Source organism: Synchytrium microbalum, assembly GCF_006535985.1.
Source record: "Synchytrium microbalum strain JEL517 chromosome Unknown SmJEL517_scf0038, whole genome shotgun sequence".
Lineage (NCBI taxonomy): Eukaryota > Fungi > Chytridiomycota > Chytridiomycetes > Synchytriales > Synchytriaceae > Synchytrium > Synchytrium microbalum.
Window position 1 is genome coordinate 1 of NW_022158387.1, and position 23,858 is coordinate 23,858.

The following is a 23,858-nucleotide window of genomic DNA, read 5'->3' on the forward strand; positions in this document are numbered from 1 at the left end:
GTAGTTTTAATAATCGGAACCTCTACGAAAACTGAACATTTGGGAATGTACTACCACACACATTCCACATTTCCAATCCAGAGTCAACCCAAAAGCAAGCAGCTATGACGGTAATGACATCAAATGCGGTCACCACTACCAAATTAGGTGGCAAGGACGGTCCCGTCGTGAACAGGTATGTCTGTTTCCTCATTGAGATTTCCTGGTTTTGACGCAAACCATGGACAAAGCGTTTACCAACACGCATCTCACCTTTAATCAGACTAGGATTCGGAGCTATGGGCATGTACGTTACTGGATCGTTGGCTTTTGCTGTCACAATTCCTTGATGCACGGTTATACTGTTGCAACATTTGAACGGGGCAAGCTGACTGAATGTCTCTGGTTGCTCGTGCAGGTCTGACTTCTACGGTTCCTTCGATGACAAGGAGAATCTCGACGTCCTCCATCGAGTAGTGGAAACGGGCTGTACCTTCATCGATACTGGTACGTGTTGAGATTCTTGTGTGCCATTTGTTGCCACGTCGCTTACCGCATACAACTTATCAGCTCAATGATCTCTTCATTTCCTCCTATAGCTGACATGTACGGTATGTGAAGAAGCACCCTGAGGCCACCATATAAACCCAGTTGTTTTGAAACTCGCTGGTTGTTAATAGGTGCGGGAGAGAACGAGAAGCTCTTGGCCAAGCTCCTCAAAGAACCTGGAATGCGTCAAAAGATTTTCCTCTGCACCAAATTCGCCATCGTTCGCAATGACGATGGTACTCGTTCCATTTCTGGCAAGCCGGAATACGTCAAGTCTGCATGTGCTGCTAGTTTACAGCGTCTTGGTGTTGACTATATTGAGTGAGTAAACCTTGCTGTAGTGTTGCTACTGCTTCGTTTTTTTCGCTTAACTCCATCCGCTCGTATAGCCTTTACTACCAACATCGTGTCGATCAAGAAACGTATGTCATCTCAGCAACCGTTTCTAAACTTAAACAACACGTCGCTAAGTTTCATCGAATCTAGACCGATCGAAGACACCATGAAAGCACTAAAGTCCCTCGTCGAAGAGGGTAAGATCAAATACATTGGATTATCTGAATGCTCAGGAAACACTCTCCGAAAAGCATATGCCATTCACCCTGTTGCAGGTATGTAAAAGTAGTATCTAGTGGCAATTGGTTGTCATGCTGATACTGAGTAACGATTTTTGTCCTTTAGCTGTCCAAGTCGAGTACTCGCCATGGACACTCGATATCGAAACAAACGGGCTCTTGGACGCATGCCGAGAACTCGGAGTTAGTATTGTTGCCTACAGTCCACTTGGGCGTGGATTCTTGACTGGAAGATTCAAAACTCTTGTAAGTGCTTGCCAAGTCTGTTTTTTTTTCTCGTTCGTATGTTTAGTATAGACTCACGTCAACTCTTGTACAGGACGATTTCGAACCAACCGATTTCCGTCGGTACTCTCCAGATTCCAAGGCGAGAACTTCCAAAAGGTCTGTTTCACGCACTCAACTCCCTCCTACACAAAACACTGACACATTTCCAAATCCAGAACTTGGAAATCGTTAAAAAAATCGAAGAGCTAGCTGAAAAGAAGAAATGTACTCCATCAGCACTTGTTTTGGCATGGGTTCTCGCTCAAGGAGAAGACTTTATCGTTATTCCCGGTACCAAGCGCATGAAGTACCTCGAAGAGAACGTCAAGGCTTTGGATGTTAGTATTACGAGTGAAGATGACAAGGCTGTGAGTATCGTTAGATGTAATGGCGGAAATGTGAAACCTTTGTTTTGTATCTTCTAATGTTGCTTCTCCCCCGAAATTATTGTAGATTCGAGATATCATTGACAGTATCGGGGTTGCAGGATTGAGATACCCAGAAGGTGAGTTAACGCCATGACAAACACTTTGAGGTATTGGCAACTCACACTCACCTCATAACAGCAATGATGGGAACGGTTAACGTATGAGACCTTTTCTCTATACCTTTTTTTGCTCAAATAAAGCCTTCCTCAACGCCACTCTATGCAAAAGCAAATAAAAATCCCACATTTGACATTGTATTTACAGTGAAAAACTCAAATACTTTTTGTTGTTAACTACAACTAACTACTTAATTACTACAAATCCTGCGACTCCCACTCATGCCCCATATTCTTGACATACGGTGGCGTCACATTCCCACCACTACTGATTGCACTGACTTCACTAGGCGGTGAAGGAGAATCCAGATTCAATACAAGTGGTGGTAATGTACTTGGTATCTCTTTAGGCTGCAACATCTCCTCTAGTCCTTCCGGTGCGACATCCAGCGGTTCAGTCGATGACGACGACGATGTAATGATAGGTGATGATGATATCGGTGAGGCATCAGCAGACGTCGCATTCTTATTATTACTAATATTATTGGTTGGGACAGCACGTGGCCGCGACAAGGAAAACCAGCTTCCAGATGATACAGCTCGAGGTGTATCCTGGCTCGTGGGACTACTGCTGCCATCAGAAGAAACAGCACCACCTACTACTGGAGCGGCTCTAGAAGACATCCATCCACTTGCTTCTCCAGGCCCTCTCTTCCCCCTATTTAAAGAGTCTGTCGACGCCTGTGGCGGAGGTTGTTTAGAGAATCCAAACATGTCTGAAAAGGACGATTTCTTCGATAATCGTTCCTTTTCTCGTCTGGCACGTTCTTCTTCCTTCTTTTTAGCTATATCCGTTCTGGCTTTTAGAGCTTCTTCTCGCTTACGGGCTTTCTCTTCTTCTTCTCGTTGTCGTTCATCCTTTTCTTCCTCATCTTCCTCTTCAAATTTGTTGCCTGTGACATGGAACCCGACATGCCTCAACACGTCTGGTAGTTTGACACGATATTCTAGATGGGATGCCACTATATCGTCTAATGGGACGGATTCGACATTGTGGAGATGCGTTGGTGCTGGTCCTAGACCTGCAACGTCCTTCCACGCTGCGGTGGAAGCGCGATACAAGACTCCGAGGACCCAATCCTTTTGCAAATATCCGTTTACTATACGTCCAGAGACGACACTGGCAGCTGCATCCCATTCCTTTGTTGTGGCCATCAAAGGAGCCTTATGCGAGATGGGTAGATAAAATGTGAGCAAGAGACCACAAACAAAAACAGATCGTAGATGCTTACCCCAAATATATAGGCTTCTTCAACAAGTCCATGGGCACCACGTTCTGCCAATTCTAGCAAGCACTCAAATATCAGACGTGCACCAAGTGAGAATCCGACCAAAGTAACTGGTCGATTCTCTTGTACTTGAAGAATCAGAGTGTCGGCCAAGACCTGAGAAAGTAATTCTTTAGAAACAAAAAAGGCACTTGCGATACGTCGAATGACAATAACCTTTCCAGCCTTCGACGCTTTGGACATTGCAATGCCCCATGGACTACGAATACAAATGATGTTAAAAAAAACCAGAACGTAACGGCGAACCATACAGTGGCTTACTTGTCCATGAGATACGTCAATTTCAGCAGCCACAAAGGACCAGTCAAACCCGCCATCAACACTGGCAGCAAAGTAGCCTGCAGAGTCTGCTGGAGAATGAAACCAGCAGTCTCTGACACAAACAGCGACAATGCACTATGTAAAGCCAACAACTCTTTTGACTCCCATATTAAAGCATACTGATCACCATGAATACCCTGCTCTATAGACAAGAATGGCAAAGCATGATCATCCTTGCCTCGAGCAATCCAACCAGAAATGGTAATAAGCACATTCGTTTGCTTTGGTCGATTATCTTGTTTGGCATGCGAAAAGGTTATTTGCGGCTGCTGTTCGACATCTAGAGTGGATTCTGCTACTGTAGTGGTATCCCAGTTGTCATCGTCTACTTCGGCTCCAGATGGTAGAGATTCGACTGATCCAGATTGTGGTATTGGTGAGTTTACAGCAGTGGCACCAGTCTCGATAGATTTTCCATCATTTGATGCTGTTGATGCATTTGGATTTATAATGTTGGAGGAAGAGGCATTGTTGGTTGTAGTGGGTGACGTGGCGTCAGCAGGTTTACGTTTCTGTCTCTTTTGACGTCGTTTCTCTCGTTCTGATTCATACATTGTACAAGAGTCATCGTAGTTTTGGAATTCGAACTCAGCTACACCTCTGGTTCTCTGCAAATACGAAAAAACGTTAGTTGCAATCTATCGCATGAGTTTTATCAACTTACTTTGAGCATTTTCATTCCTGCCATGCCACCTCCAGTCAATACACCCGAAGTTGCAATGAGTGCTATACCAGTTGTGCTGGCAAGAAATCCACCAACAGCTGTACCTCCCGCTACACCAACACCAGAGAGTGCCAGCCCAATACCAGCACCAATCAATGGAGCAGCCAGACCAGCCGTAAGACCAATAATAGTGGAGCCAGCCACCGTAGCGAGTCCCATAAGCATCCACCTTCTACCCTGCCCTCTATTATTATGTTCATTTTTAATCGATGAAGACTCGACGACATCACTCATACCCTCTGACAGCCTTAACTCTTCAGATATAGCAAACTCTAGTTTACCAACAGTGGTATCATCAATATTTAAATACTTGGCAACGGTTTTCAGGAGATGGCGAGATCGCGAGTCGTAGATTCCATCTGAGATGCTGATTACATACAGATGCGATAGGATGGTGAATCTGATATCTACAGGATGTTCTATATCCGAAGACGAGTCTGTGCCATCAGCGAGGTTGGGTGGAGCTATACCTTCATCAAGCGCAGCCTGCTCAAGAGCCTGTTTTTGGAGTGCGTTTCGCTCGGCAGTTTCAGCAGCAGTTTCTGCATCGAGCAGTAACGGCGATGCGATATCAGTTGGTAGACGTTCATCTTCATCACGGTCATATATAGTCCTCATTAATTTCTCTTCTTCAGGCGGCATGCCCAGGTAGAGAAACAACCTCGTTACAAGTCGTTCACTCCATTGATCGTAGCTTGCAGCAGCTCTCTGTAGCGGCTTTCGGACAGTAGTTTCAGCTTCATACAGACTATTCTTGGTATTCTTTATCGTGAAGAGTGTCAACATTACATAGGCGAGCCTCTGGTCATCTGTAAATATGGAATGCAGGGCAGACAATTTTGATGATTTCGATATACCAGCAGGTCTGTACGATGGTTGATTTGAAGACGATGAAGACGATAGTGCTGGGCCATGCTCGGAAAGGACTGATCCTTGAGCCTCCTCGATGTGTTGATCTTGTTCCTCGTGCTTGTGTGTGTCGTTATCTACATCAGCAGCAGAATGGCCATTATCCGTATCTTCCAGTGGTTTGGGAGCTTCCATGTGGCTGCCTCTCAACCTAAAACATTGCTTCAATCCACTTTGATCTGATTCGTTTGGGGTTTTGTCTCCGGACTTTAAAACTAAAAGGAAACGTGAATGTTTTTGACTTCGTGACAAGATAACCCCTATCGTCGAGATCGTAGCACAATACGAATCATTCTGAAATTCAAGTTGACGCGCTTTCCTGTTTCCACGTCCCGAAAGAACATCCTTCATAAAACACTCAACCTACAACAACTGTCGATTCTTTACCAAATTTCATGTAATATTATAATTGGGAGCATTATTATGCTACTATTTACAAGCTCCAATAAAAACGTGCCCTCGAAGTCTCCTATTTCTTTGAAGCGATAGCGTTCTTGATAGTGGACTGCCACTTTGAGTACTTGAGTCTCGTTTGTGCTATTTCTAGTTCCATACTAGATTGCAATGCTACAAGCATGTCTTCCAGTTCGGGTAGCGTCTTGGTTGCCGGATTGATTTCATCGGGGTTGAAGGCAGGAGCTACAACCTTACGAGGATCTGGAGGTGGTGGCCTAGTCGGTTTCATGGTCGTCGAATATGAATCAGGAGCAGCTGGTTCGGATGCTGCCTTTTGCGCTGCCATGTATTGCATGAATGCTGGTTGATACGCGTCCTTTGGTTCTTTCGAATCTAACATCAAGAATTTGACATGTCAGTTTCACCGTCTTGTAGACAGGCCTTGCCTTCAACAACGGTCAAACCTTTGGAGGAGGAAGGATTCTTGATGATAGTTCCGTCAAGCACCATAGTCTTGTTCTGAACCATTGTTCCACTGGCCAACATGGTACCCATAGACAGCATGGTACCGTTCTGTATCATGGTACCCATCTCAAGCATAGTTCCCGATTGATTTGATGCCTTTTTCGGTGCGGCCATCTTGATTGTTCCATCAAACTCGCCCAACTTGGCCGTCTGCACCGTTTGCTACAAGAATTTGGGATGTCAGACAATCTAGAGTAGGAAACGACCAGGAGAGCCAAAACCAAAACAAAACGTTTCTTTACATATATAGACTCGTCGTCTCTCCCTTCCTCTTCCACTTCATTAAGGGCGCCATTGGCGATTAGCTCTATTGTCGTAGCAACCATCTCACTCAATACCGACAGTCCAGGGGCTGCTTTTATGAATGGATCTTCTAGCAGGGCGTCTGCAGTTGGTCGATCCGCGGGGTTTTTGGTGAGACATCTCGACACAAACGATCTGAATTTCGGAGAGTATTTAGCAGCGTCTAATTGCGGTGGTGGTTTTGTAGGTATCATGAATATCGCCTATGAAAGTTGAACAGATGTTTTTTAGCATTGTTCTTTGGCCCAGCTGTAATCGTTCAAGACACGGTACCCTCATAGGATGAATGTCGTGGTAGGGCGGTCTTCCCTCTGCCATTTCTATACAAGTGATGCCTAATGACCACACGTCCGCGTTCACACCGTATCCAATCTCCTGAATGACTTCAGGTGCCATCCAAAACGGTGTTCCGATTACAGTTTTGCGTTTAGTCATTTCATTCGTGAGCTGCCCCGCGACTCCAAAGTCGGCCAACTTTGCTTCCCCTTGTGTGTTTAATAGTATGTTTCTAGGCATGCAGACGCATTAGTACAGAGTTGCAAGTGATTAACTCAAAACCGAATTCAAAACTCACCCCGCTTTAATGTCTCGATGTATCTTACGCCGGGCGTGAAGATATGCCAGGCCTCTCAAGGCATGCAAGCATATAGTCGCGATTTGATCCTCGTTCAATGTCTTTTTACATAGACGCATGATATCAGACACGCTCCCGGCCGCCATGCACTCCATCACGATCTATAGAAGACAGAATTGAAGATCAGAATACATGTTAGTTAAAGGTAATAAGGTTAAACTCTCTGAGATTTGTCTTGGACCACGTCGAGTGCCAATACATACCCATAAATGTGCTCCTCTCAGAAACGAGCCATAAAATTGGACAATGTAGGGCGAATCGCAGCCCGTCATTATGGATATTTCCTTGATAGAATCATCCAAGTCGTTCTCGATGGGGATCAATTTTATCGCGACTAATGCTCCCGTTCTCTTGTGAATTGCCTTGTGCACAGATCCATATGATCTATAAGGACAAAAACAGTCAGGCTAGCTTCATAATCACATCTAGATGGCTATTGATACGATTGTCCAGAGTCTAGGAGTCTAAACTCCCATGGATTCGCCAAAGTGTACACAACCAGATCAACGTTTACCCCTCTCCAAGTTTGCCTAGTATGGTAAAGAGGTCTATTGGATCCTTATTGAGTTCATCTTCAGTCAGGACCAGCCTCGTCGTCATTTTCTATATGCCAAACGAGTGGGTTTGTTCTGTGCGCGAAATGCGCGAAAGACGAGTGGAAAGGACGTGTTTATGATGTTGAACGTTAGTCAAACCCCGCTTATTCGCGCAATGCATGCAAATACACAGCAGTTCTCTACGGCACGTGACTCTCTCTGTTTGTTCAGATTTTACTTGTTGAATTCGTTACGTTCGTTCGTTACTACAAGACATAATTGTGAGGCGATCGCCGTAGGAAACCAACAAAATTGAAGTATGCTGATACCGAAGTCTTGAACTGGTTCTGGTGGTTCGTATCGGTCAGTCGCCTGGTAGGTAGGTTCCAATCATTGCACGACTGCGCTGGATTAAATTAAAACTAACTTACTCTTAATTTTGGCCAGAAGCTAGGATTCCTGTCATGGAAGACCGGAGCAGGAAGCGTGGATGGCTCTCACCTTTTGCATCATCAGATGAGCTCCGGCGCGACCCAGCAAAGGCCATTTCGACGAATACTGCGCCTCCCAACAACGTAACAAACATCACAAACGTGGCCAGCCCAACTGGAAACAGTCCACCATCACCGAAAACACCATCTCTATTGTTTGCTGGCATCTCTAGTCTCTCTGACGATCAACCGGGCCTACCCAGCAATAGTAGTCCACCCTCGAAACTAATACCACAATCTTATGCTCAAGGAAACCGACCTCTGAGCGATCCGTCTCCCATGGCCTCACCCTCCGGTAGTCACGAACACATATCAATATCACGGCAGTCCTCTGGCCTTCAAACTCCCACAAATGGTAAAAGTGCCAGTCCAAAAACAGCAACACCTACGCACGAGTTGTTGAGTCGCAGTGCTGCTGCCAGTCAAGTCAGTCTACCACATAGCCCTCTCATAAGCGATGAAATGATGATTATTGATCCAAGATGGGCTGGACCAAAGAGTGGGGAAATCACACCATCTGAAAAGACCAGCTCACCGGGTCGTAGCTCAATAGTGGACCTATTTAGATGGAAAACACCTCCGAGCAGTGTCCCACATTCCAGACGAGCGTCTCGTACCGAATCTAGATCTAGAAGAGGATCCTTGTTTAATCCAAGAGGCTCGATATTCTCACTAGCTTCGAGAGCATCACGAGAGAGTCTGAATACGCCGACTCGCACTACACCAACTCTCCTTACCGCAAAATCGGAGGAAGGCCTGATTCGACATAACTCTCAGCTATTTGGAAGTGGTAAAAAACTCAAAAAGGGCAAATCCATCACAAACGTGTATCCAACCAATATGCAACGACGAGCACTGAAGAAAACGAGTACCATGACATCTCTCACAAAGCTATCAGGGAACGACTTTGACTTTATTCTACCACCAGAACAGCAAGCCAACGCACCTAGACCATCCTTAACGAGAGGACCATCGATGGCTTTGAGAGATATGGTTGGAGCCTTCTTCTCGACGTCAACACCTAATGTATACGCATCCCGACATAATGCAGATGATGCTCAACCAACAAGCTTTGCATTTGACGAAACATCCGTTGAACATGCTCGAGCAGCTTCAAGTGATCAGGCCAGACCTCATAATAATAGTAGCAAAGGTCGGCCTTCATCAACTATCGAAGAGAAACAGCGTCCAAGGACATTTTATGCTCTTGAACATGTATCCAGCTCGCTTCGTAACATGGTTGGATTGAGTGTACATACCGACGTAAAGCAGAACCTGTCTCCTCCTCGACCACAATCACACGGCAAGAAGAGCGGAGACACCTCACCAACGTCACCACTATCACCCTTATCCGAAAAATCGTATACGTCGGTTGTGCCCTCACTCATACCAAACAATAGAGTATCGTCACACTTTGAATCCAGTACCATAGCACCTTCACTACCCAGTGCTGGAGTAACAGAGACTCCAAGTGCCGCATCAGCTTCTACAGAACACACAAGGTCGTGGTGGCTAGTGACAAGTACTCATAGAACAGAACGAGTCAGTATGAGCGCCGACACTGTATCATCGCCCCAGACTCCAAGTATGACGCCACGTACTGGACACTCTGCCGTATCCGTATCATCAATCAAACGCAATACCATGGACATACCGCCTACTAGTCGTGAAGAATATGCAAAGATACTAGGACGAGATTCAAAGGATTACAAGGGTGGTTTGACTCCAGATGGATTTGATGAACCCAACAAGCTCAAACAGTCATGGCTTGGACGAGTTGGAGCTGTATGGAGACGTAGCGCTACTTCAATCGACGACTTACAAGGAGTTGCAGATTCGTCAGTGAGTATCACACACTTTTGACTCGGATTTGTTTTTTGCTTCCTGACCAACGTTTGAAACTTGTATTCATGTATTTCTAGGATCTTGCCAACAGCCCAGATGCATTAACAATCATGGTCTGCGGACCCAATGATGTCTCCCATGTTGTCAATGTTAGCGCTACAGACAATGCTCAAGCCATACGAACACGGATATTTAGAGCCTTTGAAAAAGTTATACCTCTTGAAGAGCGTGGTACCTTTTATCTTGCAAAGAACACAAAAGATGTCTGGCTCAGTCATAGCAGTGAGTGTTTTGTGGTCATCCAAATAATTTGAAAGAAGAAGTAGTAACTCTTGTTTTGGTTGTTCTTAGGATCATTTTCCGAAGGAAACGGACAGCCCGTCTTATTAGATAACGACATGCTACTTCAATATGTTAAAGAGCCACCAAACGCACAGAGCCCATTCCCGTCATTAGCATTGATACGAGCCAAAATACCGATACAGACAAGAGCACCACCACGAGTAGCTCAATCGACGTCACCGACCACTGCCGCACCATCTGTAGGTCTGATAGAAAGAGCTCGTCGTAGATTCCATGACTTTTTTGTCGGTGAACGTCCTCCAATGGAGTTACTAGCAGATCAACTGCTGGAATACTTTCCAAATATTGAGGTTGCTCTGAACGATAATGAGGAAGAAGAGCAAAGGCAAGACAATGGACAAGAACCTGATGGCCGCTCTGGTGACGCAACATCAGATCATGCAGTATCACCCACAAATGATATAACAGATAGCTCAAACGCGGTGGTGGATGTATATAGACAAGCCACGTCATCACTACCACGATCAATGGATCGCCTGATATTCTCTGCTACGCCACCTCGAACTGCCATGACGGCACTATTATCAGAGTCACCACCACGTAGTGTAATATCAACATCATCTGCAGCCCAGGAAGCGCTCGATCTCGCCAATGGCAAGGCTCATAGATATTCATTCACAGGACCATCGCCAGCAGTGTCAGTACGATCGGCTCCATCTGAAGGCCATCCATCTCCATTATCGCCCAATGAACCTGCAGGATTCGATGATACCAATCCGTATGTATATGCCGCTAGAAATGATAAGGAGACTGCTCACAGATCAGACGATGGCGGATCAGTCAGAACTCATGATTCATTCACTCGAGGTGGTACTCTGACGGCAAAAGTAGCCTCCACTCGAGCTCTCTCAAATGTCGGGAATGCCAGTCAAAATATACCAGAGGGTACAGAAGTCGACGCCGTATCATATATCCGCAATTTGGTCAAGCAGTCAACTGAGGTGCAAGCTATACATCGAGAAGCTACCCGTCGTAAATCGCAAGCCATGTTGCTATCACGACGGAACAGTCAAATGCCAAGGTCGGAGAGTCTCATCAATCATTTCTCTGTTGCAACTGCACCCAGAAAGATTGAACATGTTGAGCCCGAGACTCTAATATATGCGCAATCTGCTCCTGGCAATTCATTCTTGTCACGGACGGCCAGTTTGCCATACAGACCCGACACTGAATCTCCACGTATTGATATCCGCCGCACTCAAAAGCCAGAAACGGCACCGAGAACTTACAACCACCGATACAGTACAATTAGTATTGCTTCAGATGACAATATCGAGTACAGGAAGAAGAGTGTTGGAGCTTCAGACCCAGCCTTATTTGGCTCCACGCCTCGATCCTACCGCAACCGATTTGCGATAACTGATGCTGCCTCAGAAGAAGACGACATTGCTTCACTCGGAGGCAGATCCGTTTCAGATAATCAAATAATATCTACATCATCTTCTGTTGGGCAAATTGCTCGATCAACCAGTACCAGCATCATCGGCTCATCATCCCCTCTACCGGCCTCCATCGCCCAAGCTATCGAAGACGCCGCCATCGCAAACGGCTTGACAGAAACCAAGGGAGCCAAGGCGCCCTTCAAATGGGTTAAAGGAAAACTCATTGGGGAAGGATCATACGGAAGAGTATATCACGGTCTCAAACTCTCACTCCAACGCTCCAACGGCCAACCAAACGCCACCGAATTCATTGCTATAAAACAAGTCGATTTGGCACCACCAAAGGGACGAGAAACCAATGCTAATCGTGTCGCATTCCGCAAAAAGATGGTGGAAGCCCTACAACGTGAAATGGAGTTTTTGAAAATCTTGGATCATGGCAATATTGTTCGATATTATGGATTTGAATTGACTGAAAACACTATGAATGTGTTTTTGGAATATGTTGATGGTGGTACCATCTCATCCATTATATCGAGACTTGGTGTGCTACCTATTGAAATGATTCAGAGCTTTACGTGTCAAGTGTTGTTGGGATTAGAGTACCTTCATAACTTGTAAGTGTACTTGTGGTTGTTTGACTGAAGTCAAATTCAATTATCAAAACGCGACACCGACTAACTATTTTGCTTTCCAATTAGGGATATCATACATCGAGACATCAAAGGCGCAAACGGTATGAACTTCCTGATGAGAGATCTGTGCTAAGCTCGGACCTCACGCTAACTTGCTTCTTAATTATCTAGTTTTGGTCGACAGTAAAGGAGTTGTCAAGATATCCGACTTTGGTATCTCCAAACGGACAGGATACAGTGAAGCATATCGTCGAGCATCACGAATGTCTGTTCAAGGAAGTGTGTTTTGGATGGCACCTGAGGTTGTCCGAAGCCAAGGGTATTCTGCCAAGATTGATATATGGTAATGGTCTTGTGAAAAAGGGTTTCATTCCAAAGAGACTTTAGTGGCTAAATTTTTTTGTTACAAAATGAATAGGAGCACTGGCTGTGTTGTCGTTGAAATGATATCCGGTCATCGGCCATGGAGGGACTATGAAGAAGCTGCAGCCTTTTGGCAGATTGGACAATACCGTACACCACCGTCACCAGATACCGTTCAATCTGATGTTCGTGCCTTTTTGGATTTGGCTTTTACTATGTATGTATTGCTTGAACAGGCGTTGTGTACATCTGGTTGCAAACTGCAGTCGTGCATCACACCAATACTGACAACTTTTTCTTGCAGTGATCCCGAAAAAAGGCCAAAAGCAGCTGAATTGCTGCAACACCCATTTTTGGATGTCGATCCATATGATGTTGATTTCGAAGGGTTGTACCATCAAGCTGAATTGAGGAGACGCGAAGAAGGCTCCAACAACTCTGAGCTTTCTTCCCTGGCCAGTATGGACTCTGACCAATCTGTACGACAAAACAACTCACTACCACGAGCACTCCGAAAGAGTTCGATCGAAACCGAGTCTTTGGACGAATCCTCAACTAGGAAGGTGACTCTCGAGAGGAACAAACGTGACTCCATCCCCGCACTTTAAAATGGATGCCCGCAATGTAACATATAATAATTTATAATTTACTGGGGTTCACATTAATATATGGAAGTTGTGTTCGGCAAAAAAATCGTCTTGCGTCCCTTTTCTCCCCGTGCAGACAGTCTCTCCGAACGAGCCTCAACGAACGAGAACCTTGTTTGTCCAAAAGTCACAGCCAGATAACAGCGCATTTTTCTGTTTTTCCTCTCTTGCAAAAACTTGTCACGCCAAAATTTCGACGCACAAGTCCGTGAGTGACTGGTAAGAAACAACGAGAGAAGATTGATGCACACAATATTCTAACATATATCCGATCTAACTAACGACCGTCTTACTAGGATCCGGTTTATTTGATTTTATTCGTGTCTGTCAGCACCCCCTAAATAATTGGGCGCGAGACGAATTACCAGCATGTCTCTACTACAAAAGCTAAGGAGCTCGACTAAATCTGGCTTCAGCTCATCGAATTCAGTGTCGCCAACCGCTGCAGCCAAACCAACAACAGCAGAAGCAGTGCCGTCGTCAAAAGATTCCAAAAATGCTGAATCAAGCAATTGGTCGGTCGACACGCCAAACAGCAAGAACCATGCCGCATCAGTAGCGTCCTCACACGGCCACGCAGATCCGAATTCGTCGTCCAAAGACACGAGAATCTCAAGAACGGATGCACCCGCCAGTCCCACGAAAAACAATGATTCCCTATCTTCATCATCACACAAGCCAGCCACCGCGCCACTACAAGATGCCACCAATACAGTCGTATCCCCCACCGCATCATCACCCACTAGAATCGTACGAGCACACAAATATGCATTGCCGGAATTCCATGTAGATCGAACGTTGGGAACTGGATCATTTGGGCGTGTGCATATGGTCAAGTTGAAGAATACCGGGAAATATTACGCAATGAAAGTATTGAGGAAATCTGAAGTCGTGCGTATGAAACAAGTCGAGCATACTGTCAATGAAAAGGCTATTTTGGAACAGCTGGATTTCCCATTCTTGGTCAGCTTGCTCGGTACCTTCCAGGATAGTCATAATGTGTATTTCGTTATGGAGTATGTGCAGGGTGGTGAGCTCTTCTCGTACTTGCGCCGCTGTGGTGTAAGTGATTTTGGTCAATTTATCTGCAACACATGATTTCGGATTTCTATCGGATAGTTTTTGCCTGTTTCTAATTCTTATGTTTGTAGCGCTTCCCTAACAACGTGGCTCGATTCTATGCCGCTGAAGTCATATGTGCATTTGAGTACCTTCATGCCAAGGATATCATTTACCGTGATTTGAAGCCAGAGGTACCATATTGAGATCTACAAGCCTTTATTTCATATGCCCGATTTTTTGCATATGCCAACCCTTAATTAATTCACCGTAGAACTTGTTAATTGACTCTCAAGGACACATCAAGATCACCGATTTCGGATTTGCCAAAAACGTACCAGATGTCACTTGGACGCTTTGTGGAACTCCAGACTATCTCGCTCCAGAGATCATCCAATCTAAAGGTTACGGACGAGCGGTCGACTGGTGGGCATTAGGTGTATTGATTTACGAGGTAAATATTCGCCGCCAGTATCCTTCTTCCGTTTTTTTTTTGGCCAACCATTGACATTTCTCCACCCTCCAGATGCTAGCCGGCCACCCACCCTTCTACGACGAAGACCACTTCAAGCTCTACGAAAAGATTCTGGCCTGCAAGCCCCGGTTCCCCACCCACTTTGACCCTAACGCCAAAGACCTGGTCAAGAGGCTGCTCACCACAGACTTGACGAAACGTTTTGGTAATTTGAGAGGTGGGTCTGGTGATATCAAGCGCCACAAGTGGTTTTTGGGATTAGAATGGCAGAAACTGGTCAAGCTGCAGATTCCTGCTCCGTACATCCCGCCATTGAAGAGTGATGGCGATACGTCCAACTTTGAGGCGTACCCTGAAGATCATGAGCAGTATGGGTTGCCTGGTCCAGACCCACATCGAGACAAGTTCAAAGTGAGTGCTTGGTTGGGTACATTAAACAAAGTATCGGGATCCTTTTTTTTGGCTGTGCTAATTACAATCATTTTACTTTAGGATTTCTAAAGTCTTTGATTCAAAATGGGAAGCAGACGTGCAAATCTACATACATTACACGTCAACCTATCTATTTTTACCTTGAATTCTGAACTGTACACACAAGCCAAAAGTAAATCTCTTCATTTTGAAATCATATTTTATTTTGAAATGAGAACCTGACAAGCTAAATAATACAAATGACTTTGCCAACTCAAAATAATTCTGCGTGTAACTACCTTTTCAAATATTTTGAAGCGTTTTGACTGCTTTTGCTCCAGGAATCACCAACAGAGTTCTCGTCAAGCTCGACGTCAAATATTCGATGAGTTCAGTGTCTGCAGAAAAAAATAATCAATGTGTTAGATACAAGAATGATGCTCAAGAGAACTCAGTACCTACACAGGATTCCTCGTTGGACGACACTCAACTGCATCGCCCCGTCTTGATCAATCCCAGGTACATTCATGATAACTAAAGCCGTTTCGTGCTTCGAAGATCGAGCGTCTATCTCCATTTTCAATGAGGCAGCTGCTACACCGCGAAGAAACAAGTCTCGTCTGTGTTGAGAGTTTGAAAGATGGCGTTGCACATGAGGAGACCAAGTTTTGGCAAAGCTAAATAGACAGAAGCGGCACCTTGGTCAGCTGCTGTGTTTTCCGGCTCAGTATAAACACGATACGTCACGTGTAGTATGATGGAGAATGAGATTGCTTTGGAGATAGCAAGTACACCTCTTCATCATCAGTACCATCAGCTTCTGCCGTTGAATGTCGTTTCGAATCAATTGTCTATGATTAAAATTTTCAGTGTAATTGTCAGATATACACTTGCTGTCGAATGTCTTACGATGGGAAGTTGATGTGCATGATACGGCAACTGAATCGCAACAACCTCGACACTCTCCACTGGTATTCTCAACAAGGTCAAGTTCAATCTGATGGTAGCTTCCAACGTATTATGGTTTTCAGTGGTATGTGCTGCGACGAAGATTCGTATACAGCATGCGGCCCATACTCGATGTTGTTGGAGTATGTAGGCAATCAGTAACGGTAGAGTTTGACTGCTTTGTGTGTCATTCGTCCACCAGACATCGATAGTGCCGTGAAGTCGTTGTCGATTTGATGGGAAGAAGCCAATTCCTACAAAGTGGGAAAGCAGTTTAGATTCGGTGAACAAAAACAAACCAATCGTAGAAGCCAGTCATACCTTTGACAATCATAAAAGTATTCCCTCTGCGAAGTGTCAAATCCATTAGATACTGGAAGCCTTCGTGAAGATTCTCGTCGCCTGTATGATGATGGTGATGGCCATGATGGTGGTGGTTGTGATGTTGTGGCCAGATAGCGACGACAGTGTTGGGCTGTAATTCTCCTAGTCTAAGAGAAAAAAACCCCTAGTTTAAAGCCCTGTCATTTGTATCAAATCAATAAAAATGTACTCTACCCAAGACCATCCATTGTAAGATTCTGAATATCCTGCAAACTCTCTCCAAAAAGACTCTTTGAAAACCCCCTTAACCGTTCATCACGCATAGCACGTTGAAGCTGCACCCGGCGCTGCAACAAGACCGAATCAATACGATCTTGTCGAGCCCTCCACGCTACAGGATCAGACACGAGTGGTGTTGGCAGTTGCGTATCGATATCTTTCGGAGTCGTGGAAGCAATCATGAATGCTAGCCCACTTCGAGACTTTAGTTGAGCCACGAGACTCAATAGTCTCTGGTGGCCGACACTGAATCCGAGATGCGAGTGATCTACGAAACACAAGATTTTGGGTCTCCAGAGTTTGCCTGTGCCTTGCTCTAGGACTGAAGGTAGATTGCATTCTTCGGGTGCGGTTGGAGGCTGGTGGCTAGTCAATCTGAATACGTTCTCGTGGTATTCTTCGGTTTCTCCAGATAAGAGATGACCTGCAAACAAAATAAAAACAAAGAGTGAGTGAATGTTGCTAGATACCACCAGTTACGGTTCACTCCTTACAACGTACCCAGAGACAGATGGAAGAGAAGGGATCGTAATCCCTCTCCAAAGGTGACACGTTCACTTGACACAAAGATCACATATCCTGAGACAACGGAAATCACTAGAGCCTAAGACGAGGAATGATAACATATGAGTAGCGTTTTTTGTCGTTAGATTTTGAAATTGGTAATTTACCAAAAGACTTCCTAACAAGCTAATATATATCATGACGCCAAAGCACGCAAATAGACCAATAAGAGACACAATCCAATGATGCAATTCGAAGAGTGGTCTCCTGAAACTCCCAAGATGATGGCTTGTTAGAAAGCTCTACCACAAAACCTCCATTGCATGAATTGCTGACATTTACCAGTTGGGAGCTTTGAAAACCGACAGCAGAAATGCTGCAAAGTTGGTAACTCCGTAGCACAACAAGAACGACGTTGTAACTATCACAGCCAATTCCTCCAATTTCGAGATAAACAAAAACGGTAATGCCAAGCACATCGTTATAAGTATCGACTTGTTCAGGCCGAGCACAGCCAATCCAGGTAGCACATCCATTAGTGAAAGTGTCTGCAATACCGATGAACTAATCACCAAACATTGCAGCGCACTTCCAATACCAACTAGTAGGACACCAGCAATAGCAGCGTGTCGTACTGGATATGCTACTTCGGCGAGTATCATGGTTTTGGTGAGTAGAGCCTCGCGTTTAATGGTGGCGGCAATGAGTAATAGCATGGCTGAATATAGGGACGTGGAGATTGCGATTGCGGTGAATCCACCTTGTGGAATGGATACGAATGGGTTCTTCAATTGTGAGGCGTGGTTTACTCCTGCGCAAAAGAGGTGAGAAGCATGTAACAGCATCCCGAATGCAACGAGTTGCTTACCAGTATAAATGCCAACAAAGCACGGAAACAGCAAACTCAACATCTCACGCGCATCAAAGTGTCTGGACGGCCAGAAATTAGACGCCAGAGTCTTGAACGACAGTCCCGTGACCATCTCACCCATGTTTCTCACAAAAGGCGAAACAACCAATCCAGTCAAGACAGAAAGAAACGATATTATCAACACCGCCATGAAAAACAACGATACTGGATGTACCACTCTATCACCACACATCACGACGCATGAGATTGCAATCATGCATAGCATGGCGAGCAGCACTTGAGTCCAGTATAGAGATGGTAGCGGCCTGAAAGCCGTAGCTTCAAACAGCCCTTCTACACTACCGACGATTTCGATAGACGTGAAGGATGCTACTGCGACATAGTAGAGGAGCACGATGCCGGCTCCGATCGGTTTACCAAGACTTCGTGTAAGGACGCTGAGAATACCAGCTCTTGGGACTCCCTATTGTGACATAAATTTTCAGTATGCTGAAACTCGTTGATAAAGTGCAAGACTTACATTGGTCGCAATAGCAGACACACTTGACATTGTAAAACTTACGACTATCGCACACAAGACAACGAGCAGCAAGGAATACAAGACTCCTGCTAGAGCTGTAATCAATCCAAAACGAATAAATATAAGCACACTCCACATGAACTCCAACTACAATGCCTTGGTTAGTATCGCTGCCCAAAATACATACAAAACATGTAATCTTACATTTGGAACAATCACACCACGAAACGTCCCCAGTCCCTCGTCGCGAGCGAGCCCCGACAGCACAATCCCACCTCTGTCCTCTACAATCTCAGACAGCGTCCTCTGCATCGGTACTCCATACTCTGTAGCAGCAGACAGCGATATCTGCGCTTGATTCGATGGCAGTTTCACAGCTTCACGATACAAGTCGTCAATATATGTCTTGTGAGGAGAGGACGATGAAGGTGGTGTTGCATCTGATGGAGGCGATATGATGATGTTGATGCCGTAGGCGGATGAGGGTGGTTGGGATATGGGTCGAGGTAGGGAGGGACTTCCAGATTCGAAATGTGTGTGTGCTGTTGTGTCGTGTTGGTCTCTTGAGCGTAGTAGAGATGGTGAGGGAGACGGATTTGGTTTTGGAAGACTCATTATGTTTTAATTAAGATCTATGTCAAATATAGTGGGTATTGCGTTTGTTCCGAGAGTTAGTTAAAAGTCAAATGCATTAAACATGTCAAAGTAAAAATCGAGCGATCGGTCTAACAAAACCGTCGTTTAAAGACTCATCATATACGTCAATGGACAGTTACATGGAACATACAGATAATTTATGCTTTTGCAGCCTTGGAACTCTTGAAGAGGTATGGTGCGACTGACACTGACTTGATTCTTGAAGCTTTGAGCGACGTGCGAACGCACAACCTTCGAAGTGCGCAACGGATACCTTTACATACGTGATGTATATATATTCTTTATACTTTTAATTTTACACGTGAATATTCGGCCTTATAGCAGCAATGACACATTTTGCCCACTTTGAAGATCAAAAGCCCGATCACGGAGCTGTTGCAGGCAAAGTGAGCACATTGCATCAACATCCCAATATCAACAACATCTAATGACTCTAATGAGCTTAAAACGTTGAAACTACATAGGCCCACTACTAGTTGCCAAGAATGAGCAAGTTCCAGTTCCATCTCAAGAGTTCAGACACCCGCTGGCGGATAAAAAGGATTTTCTGAGGAAGATCTTTTAGATTTTGGTGGAGTTTTTCTCAAACTAGTCACACTATTGTCACGCGGTGTTTGAGTAACGTAGGCTGGGGTTCGTGCACTTTTCGTCAACTTTCCAACTCCTACATTCATTCACACCCAAACTCTCAAGAAAAACACCTTCCAACACCCTCACAAGGTATGTAAAGTACTATGCACCACATCTATTGTCTTGCAGTACGAGATGCATCAAGCTTGTCCAGTGTTTTTGGTGTTTCATGTCGCCCACGATTCACATTCACCGCCACATGTTTCGTCGGTGGAAGTCAAATCAAAACGAGTCATTACCTCTTACATCAACATACTAACCCATACTTCCCTCGCATCACTCTAGTCCACCCCATCCTAACTCAAAAATGGTCAACTACGAAATCGCACAAAAGGAAGCTGAAGCCGCATACGCTGCCTTCAAGTAAGCCTCGTCGTTCACAACACACCATTGTACCAAGCTGCACCTCTCGCTTGGCATCGGAACGTTTTCCTGGACCGAATATTCCAACTGAGCCTATTTCCTCACACCTCTCTCACGCTTTTATAGCAAGGGTGATGCCGCAACCATCATGTCCTTCTTCGTCGGCCCCGACATCCCATGCCACACCAACGTCGCCGGCCTCGTGTTCCCACAAGAGACCACTTTCGGTGACTTTTTGGCCAAGGTCGGAGCTGCTGCTGCTGCCACCCAAGTAAGCAAACCTTCTGCCCCCGTTTATGCTTGCACATTGTACTAACAAACGTCGCTTTGCGTAGAACTTCATCGTAACAGTCAACAAGTACGAACGTGGATCCATTGAACACTCTATCTTGGTTACTCTACACGTCGAGTTCACCAAGGATGGCAAGAAATACGTTTCTGACGTAGACCAACAGGAACTTGCTTACGATATCAACGCCAAGTTCAAGGACTTCAAGAACATTTACAAGAACATGGATGTTGTCAACGTGAGTTATACCCGAAAAGGTGTGACTGGGAGACAATCTTGCTAATGACAATACTTTGGTTGATAGGCTTACCTCAAGGCTTAAGTGCAAAAGTAGGAACACGGGCGGTTTGCCTCAACCTCATAAAAAAACCCATTCAAATACTATTGTTTTCTACCCTGTTGAAAATAGAACAATTTAGTACTATGATACCGTTGTGTACTGCGATTGTCGAATCTATAAGCGACAAGCAAGCGACTGAACTCAAGTTGCGTCGCTCTTTGAGGAAAAAGGAATGGCGGCACAAATTCCCAAGTTCTGTTTTGCAAACCTCATGTATTGCGCTATTGATATACACATGCATGTTTCTATAACCACCACACCACTACTCGGCACCCTGTGGGTTCATACCATACAAAGGCATAAACAAATCATCAAGTATCGAATCACCATAAAACGCATCAAACTCCTGCTGCTGCTGGCCTCCCATAGGCAATGGCGCATTGGCAGCCGCCCATCCCTGAATAGTATTCATGGTATTGAGTGGCAGTTGAGGCGGCAGAACCTGTTGTGGCTGAGAGCTGGCATTTGATGGCATGGAAGGGATTGGCCAGCCGCCTGGGATTGTAATGCCTATGAGACGAATATGGGTTAGAAACTTGCTATACTTCCAATGCGTTTCAGTACTCAAAACACAAGAAAAAGCACGTTACCCTTTTGCATAAGAATGACTCCAACGACACTCAACAGCCTTTCAGCACTGGACGACACACGAGACAAGCGCAAGAAGATTTCCTGTACTTTGCGTAGTGGGACAAGGGCGCTGAGGTCGCCATTCAGTGCGTCAGAGACTAGGGAGCCAACTGCAATCATTACGAGATCTAAGTGTTGTTAAATCCATAAGCTTAATTTGATGTATTGAGGGATCTTGTCTCGAGACTGAATGAGCGTCATAAGGTGACAGAAAACACTCACATGGTAGAAGCGGAAAGACTGGATCATACTCTTGCTCATTCAGCGGAGCGGGTTTGAATTTCGACACTACTTGCACAATACATTCCGAACTGGCACGAGTCGTGGCATCAAATCTTCCAATCGAGAAGCGATGATCAAGTATGCAAAGCTGAATGGATTTCGTAGATGTTAGTATGGAATCGCTGATGACCTTCATCGCATATTTTTACATACACAGTGATATGTTGCGACAAGACCAATTTCAGTGGGAGTGCCGGGGATAGCAGATCCATTCTCATCATACCAATGAGTGAGTTTTTGCTTGATGTTTTCAAGCTCAAGAGCTCGTTCACTTTGGGAAGAGCGTACAGCGTTACCGGCTGAACAAACTTCACCGATGAGAACGCATAGTTCTGCTTGGCTTTTCAGGAGACGCAGTCCTTCTGTAGCTTGTGGGAATGGAGTGTCTGGAGTTGAGAATGAGTGTAAGAATGTGGTTCTCCGTGTGAATTTAGCTTATTAATTTCGTTCCAAAGTGAACTGACCCCAATCTCGATCAGGAAGAGCAATGGGCCTTCCAGACGACAATGAAGAATATCTGTCCACCACATAGCAGCAAAAGAAGGTATCGACCATCGATTTAGCAGTAGCGTCATCAAAACTGAAGCGTACTTGATGTCGTTCAGTATTTCTATGCAATCCCAGTTCTGACAAAACAAGACCAAAAGTCAGCAAAGACGTAGATTAAGGAAACAATCTGCAGCAGCTTAGTTACCAAGCGCAACTCTCATTGCCATCCCACTATACACCCACGCATTAGCACGTTCCGGCGAAATAATTCCCACCAACGCGATAAACAACAGCCCCTGACATATATGGAGATTGCTCTTATCCAGATTCTCAAACAGATAGCCACGTGCGCGGGTAAAGCAGGCAGCTTGGAAGGCCGCAACGTCGCTAATGCCAAATGCTGCAAGTGAGGATATGTTGTTGACTGCATGGCCCATGATGCATTCTAGGAGGAAGCTGAAGGTAGATGATCTTCGCTTTTCTTTCGATTGTGTTTCGAAATCTTTGACGTTGATGCAAGGAAAGACGGGATGTCTAGTAGAAAAAAAATAGAGGAAAAGGTACAAATGCTCCAAGTCGTTGCAAGGGGAGGCGATTTCACATACACATGTTTGAAATGCACATCAATCAAGTACTGTACAAGTTCTGCAGATGGTTGTGGGTGAGTTGAAGGAGCTGGTGTAGGTGGGATGCTTGCCCATTTCAGTACACCCTTGTTGAATGTTGGTAGCAATGGAAAGAGGTTGCTAGCTCCTGACGATGTGGATCCAAAGTAGCGGACAAACTGAGATGCATGTGCTACATACTAGTGGTTGAGAAAAAGCAGTGTGTCAGCATCTCAACAACAAAATATTCAAGAGGAACGACAAGACCTGTAACATACAAGCGATTCAGTAGCAGCAGGATGCGGAGACTTGGGCTCGTTCTTAATAATATTGTTCACGACAGTCGGTGTACTAGGCTGCGTTGCGTGATTTGCTGGAGTTCCTTGCGACATGGCAGCGACTTGGGCTTCCAATTGGTGAAGCCTTTGTTTGATTTGAGTGATTTCATTTGCAAACGCAGTTGGGCCTAAAAACTCGCTTTCGTTAATGAAGCTGCCACTAGAATTCAGGAAAGAAATGAATAAGTTACCACGTCTCCTTTCACTAGGACTGTAATTGCACTCTATGCCTAGAGCGAGACATGAGATACAAGTGGGTTCAGATCCTGAGCATTTCGTACGACGTTTTCGACACCTGAATTCAATTGAGCACGTTAGTGTTGCTGTAAAGATGTACAAAACAATGGTTGCAGTTAAAGGTTGGAACGCTGCACTTACTGGTCACTAAAACCAGAATGAAACGATAGATTAGCTTCAAAAACCAACGACAAAACGTTTGAAACAGGAAAACAAGTTGTTCTCGTACCAGGCCTTTGATGCCCTCACACGTTTTCGCTTACTACCCTTCTTAGCATCCATGTCACCATTATCATCGTCAGAGTATCCTTGCGAGTCATCGTCTTCCAT

At 45.1% G+C, this 23,858-nt stretch overlaps 7 protein-coding genes across 7 annotated transcripts; 3 read left to right on the forward strand and 4 right to left on the reverse strand.

The window, feature by feature from the left end:
* Positions 1-81: 81 nt before the first annotated feature.
* On the forward strand, positions 82-1,962 carry SmJEL517_g04882 (uncharacterized protein; the record flags this gene model as incomplete). Its single annotated transcript, XM_031170810.1, has 12 exons — positions 82-175; positions 263-286; positions 398-486; positions 579-590; positions 660-849; positions 918-950; positions 1,015-1,139; positions 1,210-1,349; positions 1,423-1,491; positions 1,547-1,738; positions 1,824-1,875; positions 1,937-1,962. Exons 1-12 carry the CDS (start codon positions 105-107, stop codon positions 1,960-1,962), a joined length of 1,023 nt encoding a protein of 340 aa, XP_031023198.1. The 5' UTR covers positions 82-104.
* A 150-nt stretch (positions 1,963-2,112) lies between these two features.
* On the reverse strand, positions 2,113-5,292 carry SmJEL517_g04883 (uncharacterized protein; the record flags this gene model as incomplete). Its single annotated transcript, XM_031170811.1, has 5 exons — positions 2,113-3,078; positions 3,147-3,299; positions 3,360-3,402; positions 3,465-4,132; positions 4,189-5,292. The coding sequence occupies 5 exons, from the start codon at positions 5,290-5,292 to the stop codon at positions 2,113-2,115; spliced, it is 2,934 nt and encodes a 977-aa protein (XP_031023197.1).
* Positions 5,293-5,626: 334 nt separating this feature from the next.
* Positions 5,627-7,615, reverse strand: SmJEL517_g04884 (uncharacterized protein; the record flags this gene model as incomplete). Its single annotated transcript, XM_031170812.1, has 7 exons — positions 5,627-5,946; positions 6,018-6,240; positions 6,321-6,584; positions 6,655-6,889; positions 6,956-7,116; positions 7,219-7,399; positions 7,530-7,615. The coding sequence occupies 7 exons, from the start codon at positions 7,613-7,615 to the stop codon at positions 5,627-5,629; spliced, it is 1,470 nt and encodes a 489-aa protein (XP_031023202.1).
* Positions 7,616-8,015: 400 nt separating this feature from the next.
* Positions 8,016-13,238, forward strand: SmJEL517_g04885 (uncharacterized protein; the record flags this gene model as incomplete). Its single annotated transcript, XM_031170813.1, has 7 exons — positions 8,016-9,884; positions 9,965-10,169; positions 10,239-12,249; positions 12,334-12,368; positions 12,439-12,610; positions 12,686-12,847; positions 12,935-13,238. The coding sequence occupies 7 exons, from the start codon at positions 8,016-8,018 to the stop codon at positions 13,236-13,238; spliced, it is 4,758 nt and encodes a 1,585-aa protein (XP_031023201.1).
* Positions 13,239-13,646: 408 nt separating this feature from the next.
* Positions 13,647-15,312, forward strand: SmJEL517_g04886 (uncharacterized protein; the record flags this gene model as incomplete). Its single annotated transcript, XM_031170814.1, has 5 exons — positions 13,647-14,339; positions 14,429-14,530; positions 14,611-14,790; positions 14,863-15,222; positions 15,304-15,312. The coding sequence occupies 5 exons, from the start codon at positions 13,647-13,649 to the stop codon at positions 15,310-15,312; spliced, it is 1,344 nt and encodes a 447-aa protein (XP_031023200.1).
* Positions 15,313-15,525: 213 nt separating this feature from the next.
* SmJEL517_g04887 (uncharacterized protein) lies at positions 15,526-19,283 on the reverse strand (the record flags this gene model as incomplete). The annotated part of the gene is made up of 12 exons (XM_031170815.1): positions 15,526-15,620; positions 15,685-15,899; positions 15,970-16,073; positions 16,132-16,424; positions 16,492-16,661; positions 16,729-17,197; positions 17,275-17,377; positions 17,445-17,544; positions 17,620-18,088; positions 18,146-18,611; positions 18,669-18,815; positions 18,873-19,283. 12 exons carry the CDS (start codon positions 19,281-19,283, stop codon positions 15,526-15,528), a joined length of 3,042 nt encoding a protein of 1,013 aa, XP_031023199.1.
* A 1,926-nt stretch (positions 19,284-21,209) lies between these two features.
* SmJEL517_g04888 (uncharacterized protein) lies at positions 21,210-23,858 on the reverse strand (the record flags this gene model as incomplete). Its single annotated transcript, XM_031170816.1, has 11 exons — positions 21,210-21,457; positions 21,538-21,705; positions 21,800-21,947; positions 22,013-22,245; positions 22,324-22,485; positions 22,554-22,882; positions 22,954-23,153; positions 23,232-23,419; positions 23,483-23,586; positions 23,670-23,675; positions 23,758-23,858. The coding sequence occupies 11 exons, from the start codon at positions 23,856-23,858 to the stop codon at positions 21,210-21,212; spliced, it is 1,887 nt and encodes a 628-aa protein (XP_031023204.1).